This window comes from Tauraco erythrolophus, chromosome 8 (genome assembly GCF_009769465.1).
Source record: "Tauraco erythrolophus isolate bTauEry1 chromosome 8, bTauEry1.pri, whole genome shotgun sequence".
NCBI lineage: Eukaryota > Metazoa > Chordata > Aves > Musophagiformes > Musophagidae > Tauraco > Tauraco erythrolophus.
The window spans coordinates 5,816,260-5,827,812 of record NC_141472.1 but is presented as its reverse complement, the minus strand read 5'-3'; the positions used below and the strand labels follow the sequence as shown (position 1 = coordinate 5,827,812).

General features: G+C 45.3%; 1 protein-coding gene across 1 annotated transcript; it reads right to left on the bottom strand.

Moving 5' to 3' along the window:
• Positions 1 to 5,384: 5,384 nt before the first annotated feature.
• LOC147528309 (helix-loop-helix protein 13-like) lies at positions 5,385 to 7,340 on the bottom strand. Its single transcript, XM_086616106.1, has 2 exons — positions 6,878 to 7,340; positions 5,385 to 5,422 (listed from the first exon to the last, which is right to left on the bottom strand). The coding sequence occupies exons 1-2, from the start codon at positions 7,338 to 7,340 to the stop codon at positions 5,385 to 5,387; spliced, it is 501 nt and encodes a 166-aa protein (XP_086472232.1).
• Between the last annotated feature and the right edge of the window lie 4,213 nt (positions 7,341 to 11,553).

The window sequence follows — 11,553 nt, the reverse complement described above, 5'->3', positions numbered from 1 at the left end:
CAATGGCTTAATGTCCAAGTGGAGACCAGTGATGAGTGGCGTTCCTCAGGGATCGCCATTGGGACTGGTGCTGTTTAACATCATTGTCAGTGACATGGACGGTGGGATCAAGTGCAGCACCCTCAGCAATTTGCTGATGACACCAAGCTGTGTGGTGTTGTGGACACGCTGGAGGGAAGGGATGCCATCCAGAGGGACCTGGACAGGCTGGAGAGGTGAGCCTGCGCGAACCTCATGAAGTTCAACAAGGCCAAGTGCAAGGTCTTGCACGTGGGTCGGGGCAATCCCAAGCACAAGCACAGGGTGGGTGGAGAATCGATTGAGAGCAGCCCTGAGTAGAAGGTCTTGGAGGTATTGATTGATGAGAAGCTCAACATGAGCCGGCAATGTGCGCTTGAGCCCAGAAAGCCAACCGTATCCTGGGCTGCATCCAAAGCAGCGTGGGCAGCAGGTCAAGGGTGATGATTCTGCCCCTCTACTTTGCTGTCGTGAGATCCCACCCTGCAGTGCTGTGTTCAACTCTGGGGTCTCCAACACAAGAAGGATATGGAGCTGTTGAAGCGGGTCTGGATGAGGACCATGAAGACGATCTGAGGGCTGGAGCACCTCTGCTATGAAGACAGGCTGAGAGAGTTGGGGCTGTTCAGCCTGAAGAAGAGTAGAGTCCAGGGAGATCTTCCAGTAACTGAAGGGGCCTACAAGAAAGCTGGAAGAGGGACTTTTTACAAGGGTGTGTAGTGATAGGATAAGGGGCAATGGCTTTAAACTGAAAGAGGGCAGATTTAGATCTAAGGAAGAAATTCTTTGCTATGAGGGTGGTGAGACACTGGAACAGATTGCCCAGAGAAGCTGCGGGTGCCTTATCCCTGGAAGTGTTCAAGGCCAGGTTGGATGAGGCTTTGAACAACTTGATCTAGTGGAAGGTATCCCTGCCCATGGCAGGGGAGTTGGAACTAGATCATCTAGGTCCTTTCCAACCCAAACCATTCTATGAGATGGGGACATGCAGACCTTTGCATTTCCCCTTTGTGCAGAGCTACAGGTTGGTGACCAAACTGTGTAGGTGGCTGACATCACATTTTGGGCTGCTGAAAGGGCTTTCTCTAGCCAAAGGTGCTGGGGAATGTAGCATCAGGACAGACTGTCACCCTTGGTCTGCTGTGGAAAGGCTTTTCCGGCTTTGGAAAAAGGACATCTGGCTATTCCTGCCCTGTATGCCTCAGTGAGAGCATGGGTCCTGGGTTACTGAGTGTGACCCTGAGACAGGTATGGGAGTCTTTCAGCCCTGGGGGCATGTCTGTGGTCTGACTGATGAAACTCAGCCTGCCTTAATCTCACCAGGAAGGTAGGGATGTCACCACTGCTCCCGGGTGTGCTACAGAGCTAAGAGGCAATGGGCCACATGGTTTAATTTCTATTAGGTCCCAGCCAGGTGCTTGGGGATCCTGGATCTAAGCACCAAGGCATCTCTGACCACCCATCACTGCTAACCTGTGACACTTGTGTCCCCTTCAGTGACACAGAGGATCAGCATTGCCAGAGTAGGTGGAGAGAGGGAGAGCGTCATGGTGGCTTTTTCTTGGTTAGTGTGCTGTGCTCTTTTACAAATGGTCAGGCAGTCCCGCTGGAAAGAGATGGAGAAGCCTCCTTTTATTTGCCTCTGTCCTGCTATTTAAGAGTTAAGAGTTTGCATTCATGGTTGTGTAGGCACTACTCTTTAAGGTAAAGATTGAGGTGTCTCTCCCTCAGAGCAGTGGCCTCCTCTAGGTGTCATCACATGTACTTTCCTAGAAAAAAAAACAACTTCCTACTTGTCATGGTTTTAGGCTGATCCAGCAACTAAAACTCACACAGTCTCTCCTTCTCCAATAAAGTAGAGAGGAGAGAAAAAAAACAAAAAACAAAAGGACGGAGGGTTGAGGCAAGAACAGAGGGAGCACCCACCAACCATGGTCCTGGGCAAAACAGGCAGCGCTTTTCTCAAAGCAAAACAGTTTATTAATGATTACTTAGAAGGACAAAGGGAAATAAAAACCGATTACTTGAGAGGACAGAAAGAAACAAAACCAGATCTTAAAACCGACACCTTCCCCCCCCCACCTTCCTTTTCCTCCCGGCTCTACCTCCTCCCCCCAGCAGCACAGGGGCAGGGACTGGGGGAGTGCAGGTCAGTTCATTCCGTGCTGTTACTGCTGCTTCTTTCTTAAAGGAGAAGGAGTCCTTACACCCTTTTCCCCTGCTCCAATGGATCCCCTACCCACGAGGAAAAATCCACAAATTTCTCCAACGTGAGTCCAGCCCACTGGAAACAATCCTTCCCCACAGATTGCTCCGGTGTGGGCTATACCACAGTCTCGGGTACTTAGGGAGCTGTAGCCACTCGTGCCAGCGTGGGTCGTCACGAAGACTCCAGATGCCTCTCTGCCTTGCCGTGCCCCCAACACGACCATCCTCGGGCTCAGGCATCTTCTCCCCACGGGCTGCGAGTGGGTCGCTGCTCCACCGAGGCCGTCCTGGTTGCAGGGGGGCAGCCTGCTATCTCACCATCAGCCGCAGGGGAAACTTGGCTCCGGCACACCTCCTCCCGCTCCATCCTCACTGACCTGCTGTCGATGCAGCTGTTTCTCTCAGATCTCAGTCCTCTCCAGGTGAACTCAGCCCAGTGGGCACCCTGGGAGTGGGGTGCCCCCGAGTTCCCCAGCTGGCTCCGCCGCCGCCATTCTCTGTGGGCGGCGCCGGCCCGACGCAGGCAGCCGCCCGGCCGGGAGCCAGGGAGCGGGGGCAGTGCCCTCCTCCCTTCTCTGGTCGATCCTGGGCGAAGCACCTTTTCCGGTTCCCTTGTCCTGACTTAAATAGGGCAATTCGCAGAGGCGCCCTATTGGCTCAACCCCGAGGGGGATGGCAGTCTGATCCGGTGGCCAGAACTAAGCCTAACCCGGATCCAAAACCGGGGAGGTCGCAGGGAGCAAAATCCCTCTCCTGCCACCAGAACCACCCCCCCCTCCACATCAAACCATGACACTACTTCTGTCTCCCTGTCCCTGCCAGGCAAACCTGGATTGCATAATTTTCCCACTCCTTTATGAGCACAGAGGCCATCGATGAGCAGTTGTGGGCCAGGAGGAGGATAGTGTGAAGATACCCCATGTCCAAAACTTGTCCTGCTGGTCTTGCACAGGAGTGTTTCAAGGCTCGGGGGTCCTGTCGATCTCCTCACACTGCTTTTGTGTGAGTGGGAGCCTTGCTAAGCTCAGACTGTGAGGTGAGCTGAAGCAGGACAATAACATAGACCTAGATCTTTCAAGATGCAGAAAGGTGGACTCATATCCAAAAGATCAAGCAAAGCATCAGGATTAGCTGCATTGATTTCATATATGTATTGCATGACTTCATCTGGAATGCTTTACTGTTGCAGGAAAAATAGAAGTGGCTTCAATATTACTAGTGTGGCAACCAAACTGGAGGTTCCAGCCTGGCTCCTGTGTGGGCTTGGAGGGACTGTCAGATAAACAAAGGAGCGAGAGGAGAGTGGATCAGTGCATCAGTGACTCGCTCCAAATCATGCAGGCAAGGTAGAAACAGGAACCTCGGCCACGTGTGCTGATTTCCCAGCCAGGCCTGTGTCTGCAGAACCTGCTGCATTTCTAGCAGAGGAGAGGGACGGATTTGGAAGAACCAGTGATTTCGTATTTTAGATATTGTAGAGATTTATATTATTTAATTATTGAAGGAAAATCCAGTAGGTATTTTTGTTGTGAGTTTTTGGTGTTTTTTTTTCTTTTTTTTTTTTTTTTTAAGCCAAAATAAGTAGAGAAGTAGGTAAAAGTGGAAAATTGTATTTTCCGGTCTTTTTTTTTTAAGTTTTTCAGCTTTTCAGGCACTGTTTCCCATAAAAATTCATCCAAGTGGGTGAAAAAGCAAAGACAGTCAAAAACTTGAGATGAAATATTTTATTCTAAGTTGACTGAAATAAGTTGTTGCATCTGAGATTAAATTCCCCCTTTCGTTTTGACAGGAAAATTGAGTTTTCCCCTCCAAGACCTCTCTTCATCTTCGCTTCCCCCCCAAAATCATCAGAGTTCAACAGGAGCAAGACAACAGATCCTGACATGGCTTTGCTTTGTAGAGATCAAAGCTATGAGGAGAACTAATTAGGATGTTAAAATAAATGCATTCTCTTTTATCTAGATCTAGCACCCTCCCTGCTAAAAATGCCATGATAAAGTACGTGAAGGCAGAATGGTTTCAGATCGAGTGCACAAGCAGGACATTAGAGAAGTGGGCAAGATGTACAACGGCTCTTCTTTGCCAAAAAATTGGTTCAAAGCCATTGCAGACTGATGGGTAAAAATGCATTCAACAAACACAATGTTAGCTTTAGGGTACGGTCACGTAATAGGGAAGAAATTACGTCAGAAACAACTACAAGCTTTTCTTCATGGTTTTAGTTTTGCTGATGTGAAAACCCTCGTTATTACCATGGCCTGCGGAATAGAATGACTCTTCTGTGAAAATAACTTGTCAAGTGTGAACACTGCTTTGCCTATTTTTGTTGCAGGCGGAACGCAGGTGATGTTTTATGTTGGAAGAGTTTAGCAGAGCCTTCCTGATTGCTGCTGGAGCAGCATCAGGTCTCTGGCATTTACTCAAAAAATTACAAACCAGAAACATTATTGTAGAGATACCAAAAGCCAGCTGCTGTCTGTGTGAGCATTCGGGCTGATATGAACGAGGGGCACAGAGGAGATGATGCCCAAGTGCTAGCAGTCATCAGCCTTTTCGAACCGAAATGCCTTGGACTCAGACCTCCCAAAGTTGTCACACTGGGAGGAAGGTATGAGAAATTTTCGAAGGACACACAGACAGAAAGACTTGTGTCTCACCTCCTGAAAGCTGGGCCTTTCATGGTCTCTGCGCTCTAAATCACTGGTAACTTTTAGAATTATGGCCCTGGACATCTTAAGCCAAGCAATAGGTTGCAACAGGTAGTGCTTAAGAGGGTTTTTTTGTGATTAGGGGTAGGTTTTCCCACTGAAAATGTGATTTGAACGCTGTTCTCATTCAGTGGAAGACAAAATGGTGTTGCTGTGATTGAAATGACACTGATTTTTAGTCTGTTTTTTGTTACTTTCATGCAAAAGCAGTCCATAAGTGTGTGAGAAACTAGAAGAAAGAGAAGCAGAAGGTCCTACACAGCAATGAATTAACACCAAAAGAGGCTGGATGCTGGACACGCAGAGAGAAAGCCATCTGTGACAATAAGTAAAGCTGTAAGTGCTATGCTTTTGCTTGCAGTACTGAGAACTTAACAGCCGGTACGCAGCAGTCGTTATCATCAGGTTTTGCAATATGCTGCCTTTAAAGATCTTTCTTTTGGATACCACTTAATCCCACTTTACCCAAGACAGGCGGGCTGTCAGATCTGCACAGAACAGAAGGGAGAAAGGAAAGTAAAATAAGACATACCACATTAACTTAAAAATATTTAAATTAGCATTTAACAAGTCAACTATTCAACCTCTTCAGAAAAGCAGCCTCGTTCATGTAGATCTTTCCAAGTGGAGCTCTTCAGAAATATTAGTTAATTAGAAGCCTGACAAAAAAAGTGATACCTATGAGAACCTTTTGCGTTATTTTAAAACCTATTTATCTATTAAAGGTGGAGGCAACTAGAAAATAAAATATAAATGCTCTCTGTAGTCAAGAGAGTTGTGATTAGGATTCATTTTCCCAGTCAGGTAGCCAGTCCAAATTAGTAGGAAAGGAGAAAAGACTTAATTAACTTTTCCTTTAAAGTAAACTGATTGCTTTTTGCTGTAGGCTTTCTTCCTCTGACACTTCCCTGTGAAATGAAAAGGGAATATTCTTTGGAACAACTTTTCTTTACTTATTCTGCACTTTTTGAAGGCTGATATGCTTCAAGGCCCTTTTCCAAAGAGTGACAAAATCCAAAGGAACTAATACTGCAAAGGGACAGAGTCAGAAAGGTGGTTAATGACCTCATAATGCAAAGTGCCAAGAACTACCGAAAATCCCCCTCTGCTCCTCCCTGCACTGCTAAGTAATGCAAAACCTGTTGCTTTCTATCTGAGACTTGAGGACCCATGTTACTTGGGCAATTTCCCATCTTCACCGTGAGGTGGACTGATGAAGCAGCATATTCTGGTGGAAGCAAGCACAAAGTTCAATCAATAAATCAAGATTAAGTACAAGCCAAACAGAAAACAGAATAACAATCCTTCACTTTAAAAGATAAATAATTACATAAGAAAGTAAATTGCAAATAGTAAAGTGCAAATAGACTTTTGCTCTCCTGTACTTTGAAACTAATACAAAATTTTAGCGCGGTCTTCTGTATCCTGGTTTTCAGTGTTAAATGACAATATCTCTGAGAAACTCTTGGTTACTTGAACATGTGTATTTTAAGAAATGAGATTCTGTTTATGTTCAAAGGCATGTGTTTTTTTCAGCCAGGTACAAGCTAAAGAAAGCTTGCAAAGAAATTAAAGGAAAACTCTACAGACTCCATCAGGATGCATTATAAATGAACAGTTTTCACAGAATTAAAAAAGCAAATCTAAAACCATATTCTGATAATAAAAAAAAAATTTAATCTTTTTTTGTGAAAACAACTATTCTCTTGAACCTCAGTTGTTCTTTTTTTTTTTTTTTTTTTTTAGGAAAGAAATCCTTAAAAGAAAGTTAGAAGAAATGGTTGGATTAGTTGTTCTTTTTTTTTTTTTAATTGTGACATTACTTAGCTGCTCTTTTTTTTAAAAAGATGGAATTGGACATTGGACAATTTGACCAATTCATTCCCACTAGCAACCCAAAGCTTCCCAGTGATCCCTGAACACACAACCCTCTGTTCACTCACCGCTTGTATTCCAGGTTGCCTGGTGTTGACTTTGCAAACCGTTCTTCAAGCACCGCTCCACGTAGGTTTTGGGATGGCACCCGGAGAGGAGGATCTCGCTGAGGAGCGCGATGTAGGCGATGGCCAGACGCAGCGTGTCGATTTTGGAGAGCCGCTTCTCGTACGGGAAGGTTGGTACGTGGCACCTGAGCTGATCGAAGGCCGAGTTGATGTTGAGCATCCTCTTCCTCTCGCGGACGTTGGCGGCGTGGCGCTGGTGGACGGGCCCGGGACGGACCGGCGGGGAGCTGTCCGCTTCAGCACCGCCCGCCGCCCCCGGGGAGGGCCACGGGGAGAACTGGTCTGACAGGGAGCAGCAGTCCGGGAGGAAATGGTCCAGCTGAGCGCTGGGATCTGGCTGGTCCCAGAAGAGGAATTCAGGAGTGGAGTCCTCCTGCTCGAAGCTGTAACAAAGTTCCTCCATCATCTTCTGATGTGAAGCAAGCTAGTGGAAATATTCACAACTTCAGGCTAAACAGAGACTCTACTTTCATTAACGAGACTCTACTTCCATTAAGGAGACTCTACTTCCATTAATACCTCCGTCCCCTCAAAAAAAATATCAGGGGCAGGGAGTCCTGGTTGTGTCCTTGAGGAAGACTATTGCAAAGTTTCCCCAGTTGCAAATCCAAATGGGACTCATGATTTAAATACTTCGTGGCTCCTCAGCAGGGAAAAGATCCTATTCTTCTCCACTCAAAACTAATTAGTACACGTGCTTTTCTTTTTCTTAGCTGTTGATTACAAAACAATATGAATGAATGTTACAAGAGAGAATGAATTTTCTATTGACTTCCTCCTGGAAAATCCATTGAAGCAGTTATTGAGTTCTTACACAAGTTCAGTCCCTCCGCTTGCTGTTTATAGTAAGGTTCACACAGGGATTTTGTTGTTGTTGTTATAGGGTTTGGTTAGGAGTGGTTGGAAAAAGAAACGAAATACAGTCCTTTATCTTTTTGGTAAAGTGTTAATAGCCCCATATTCTCCTATGTCTGAACAAACAAAATGCTATTATAATGCTGTCAGAAACACATGGTCCTGCCCTCTTTGACAACAGAAGCTAGTGGCATCATCTTCTGCATTTCTGGCAAGAGAATGGTTGGGATAAACATGTGGGATGCAGTGCTTTGTTAAATTGGAGCACGGTGGTACCTTATGTTAAGTAAGCCAACACCATTTGGTTACCGCATTTTCTGATTCACCCTTAAATTACACATTTCATGGGCAATGCAGGCATTCTGTGCTCTCTCAGACCGTACTAAGCACTGGAAAATAACAGCTGCTGTAATAACCACAATGGGTGTCGTCTTAAAATGATGGACCAGGTGGGTCACATCTTGAGAAGTGCTGGAAACTGGGAGAGTAGCAGGTGTCCAGCATCCCTGTGATGCTGGACAAGTGGGGTGGAAGGTGTTAAGCACCACCAGAGCTTTAAAGAAAGTGCATAATATAGGTGGGTGCTTCAGTCTTTTTGATTTCCACAATGTTTAAATTCATTCAGAGGTACTTTAAATGATATTTCCATTCTATTCATTTAAGTCTTTAAAATATGTTTTAAGTTAGAGAAAGCCTAAATGCTTCTCCTGAAGCATGTCATAAAGATCTTTTATCAAGACACTTAATTACAGGCTTGACTTCATGCACTCTCACGTCCAGCTGCTGTGTGAAGTTTCAAGAGATGTCTACTGTGAAGTTTATGAGCCACAGACAGCTTCCTGATAGGACAGCTGGAAACACATGTCTCAATAGCTTCAGATAAAGAGCCAGAGAGCAGAAAATGACCTGCATTTTCACTGGATCCAAAAGGATGCTCAAGTCTTCCACCTAACAGTGACTTAGGATGCAGTCCTGGGAACTTTGTGAATAGAGGGATTTATTTTAAGACAAGACATAGGTTATTAAAGACCTTTCTTAGTAACCTGGAATTTTTCCTTGTGGCAATTCTATCTGCTACAGGAAGTTTGAGGCAACAGAAAACAGGCTGCAGGAAAGATTTTTTGCAAAGAGTAGATGTGAGAAGGTTACAGTGTGTGAAACACTTGGACTATATTTTTTTCTTCTTGTTGTGCAAGCTGAACAAGAAACCCATTATCCGTAAATCTGCTTGACAAAGGAAAACACCAAGTGTGACAATACAGGGCAAATAGTGGTTGAATAACGAGAATGTGTTTTGCTTTCTCTGGTCAGCTCAGGGCACAAATTTTGTACTAGTTTTGTACACAGTAAATCCGTTTGTCATCACACCAACATACCCAACAACAACAAAATATTGGTATTGTGAAAGTCTGTAGTGACGGACAGCTGCTGCTCCAGAGGAACCCCAACAAGGAACAAGGCAGCTGGCTACAGGGTGGGAGGGGATGCGAGAGGGGTGCAAGGAATGGCCACAGTCACAGGTAGCAGAGCTCAGACTTGCGGGCCGATTGATGTGGAGTTTACTCCGCAATGATTTCTTTCAAATTGTATCACTATTTCCCAGTGTTGGGTACAAAGCAAAGTTCCCAAAAGAAACAGCTTAGGACAGTCTCCGTGCTTGGCAGTGGGGCTGCATGGCTGATCCTGGCAGCCCCTTCTACACCCTTGTAAGCAGATTTGGGCTCAGAGGTGCAGAAAACAGGCAGCAGAAAAGCCTTCCTGCCTCTGCATGCTGCACCACCTCTACCCGAAACACCTCTGCTGCTGCCTTGTTGGCCTCCCATGGATGCTCTGCAGTTTCCAGATTCCTTTTAGATGCTTCTACAGCTCCCCAGTCACTCTTTAACTGAGCATTCGGTAGTGTTCATTTGGCCACCTCCAGCACGAAAGTAACACTTGAAAATACTGAAACCAGCAAGAGACCAGCAAGTCTTCTCCTGAGCAGGGCTTAGTTGTTGCCCACTGGGAGCACTGGGCAGAGACAAGGAGACTCAGCAAATAACATGGTTATCTTTCTGTGCCGGGTTCCTCTTTCTCAGTAGATACTTCTTCAGTGCTTAATGTTCCCTTCCAGATCCATCACTGCTAATAGTGTTGCCGGGGGATACGTCTGGCTCCACAGATGGAGAGCAGATGTTCCAGCAAGCCTACTTTTAGCATGTTCAAGGGGAATTTGGCTCTCTTAGAGAGTCTCTGGACAAAGCAGAAGGCGGGGGAAGGGTAGGGGAAGAAAGAGAAAAGCAAGAAAAGATTTCCCCTTAGAAAGTCAGCTATGAAAGAAGTCAGGTCTCAGAAGAGAAGCTGAGGTTCTCACCCCTCATATGAACAACCCTTAGCACAACTTCAGTCCTGTTGCACTCTCAGTGTTTCTGCAACTCTATTCATCAGAGGGGAGGGAATGTACAACTAATTGGGCTAATTTTGCACTTGTCTGAAAGATGTGAATGAAGGAATCTCCAACAAGGAATGAGGTAGCATGGGTACCACACTGAGTGGGGGTGCTGTTGATTATATACATGTTGGTATAGTTTCAAGATCTGCTCAACCACCCTTTCCCCTCTTCAGACCCAACAGTATCCAGAAATTACATTTGGCTGCTGGTCATTTTTAATCAGTAGAGTATAACGAAAGCAAATTCTTGAGTCTGAAATTTTGTCCTAGATTTATGTCTATGATAGACCATGGAGCCATGGTCATTTGAGTTTCAATTCTTCCAGGTCTAGATATCTGTGTCTTCCATTATAGTTTTCCCTATTGATGCTGAGAACTACCTTCCTCAGTCCTGTCCCTCTCTCTGTTATCTAAACAAATCCGTCCATAGGAGACTCTGCAATTTTGCCTATTTTGTTGAATTTTGGGTACAGACTCTTTCAGGGAATGTTTCCATTGCAAGTTTTTCTTCACAGCGCCTTAGCAGCTGAAAACTGTTACCCTGTACCTGTATCTCAAGGATAACAGGGTTTCCTGAGGTTATTTTGAAGGCAGATTTTTCTCTCCCCTTCTTGTCCCATTGGCCTTATTTCAGACTCCTCTTGGGGAACCTTCCCAATGACATTTTTAGTGGAGCCAGCGAAAACTTCCAGTTCTGGCAAAATGGCTTTATTTTATTTTGCTTTTATTTTATTTTATTTTGGGAATTCAGTTTTAGCATGTTTCCATCATCTTTAATTGCTTAATAAAGGGAGCCAGTCCTTGGTCTAGACAAAGAACAGATGCAAAAAGGACCATATGCTTTACTTTCAAGTTAGATGACTCCAAGGTACAACAAGTCCATCATGTCATTGCTACTAATCCAAAGTTACACTGTGCAGCTCATCATCAGAGCTGGAAATTGGGTCCCAGACGAACAGAGAAGACTAGATAAAAGATGCCAAAAATCTTGGGGAATGCTTTATCCGGGTGGGAGAGTGCAGCTCTTGGCGGTGTGGCTCACTCAACATGTGTCAGTAAGGGCAGTGCCAAACTGCAACTACACAAAGGGATCTCCAGGACCTGAGCTGGTCTCATGATTCGCTGGTTGAGCTCCTTATAGCCATATCTAAAGGGTGGACCACCAAGCTCCTATACCTCCTTTTGAGCCACATGCCATGCCTGGGATACCTGAACTACTAGGCATATTGTTTGTGAAGTGCTGGGGGCAAGAAAAGTGCAAGTATTATCATTTAACAGTGGAATGTGCTTCTTTTTAAACTAAACCAATAGCAAACGTAACAATGTAATGA

What these genes read in the sequence shown, in the direction of transcription:
- LOC147528309 (XM_086616106.1), bottom strand. Translation starts at nt 7,340, where the DNA reads ATGGAGGAACTTTGTTACAGCTTCGAGCAGGAGGACTCCACTCCTGAA. An exon ending in GGCAACCTGGAATACAAGCG is followed by an intron (nt 5,423 to 6,877) that starts GTGAGTGAACAG and finishes TGTTCTGTGCAG; the next exon opens with ATCTGACAGCCCGCCTGTCT.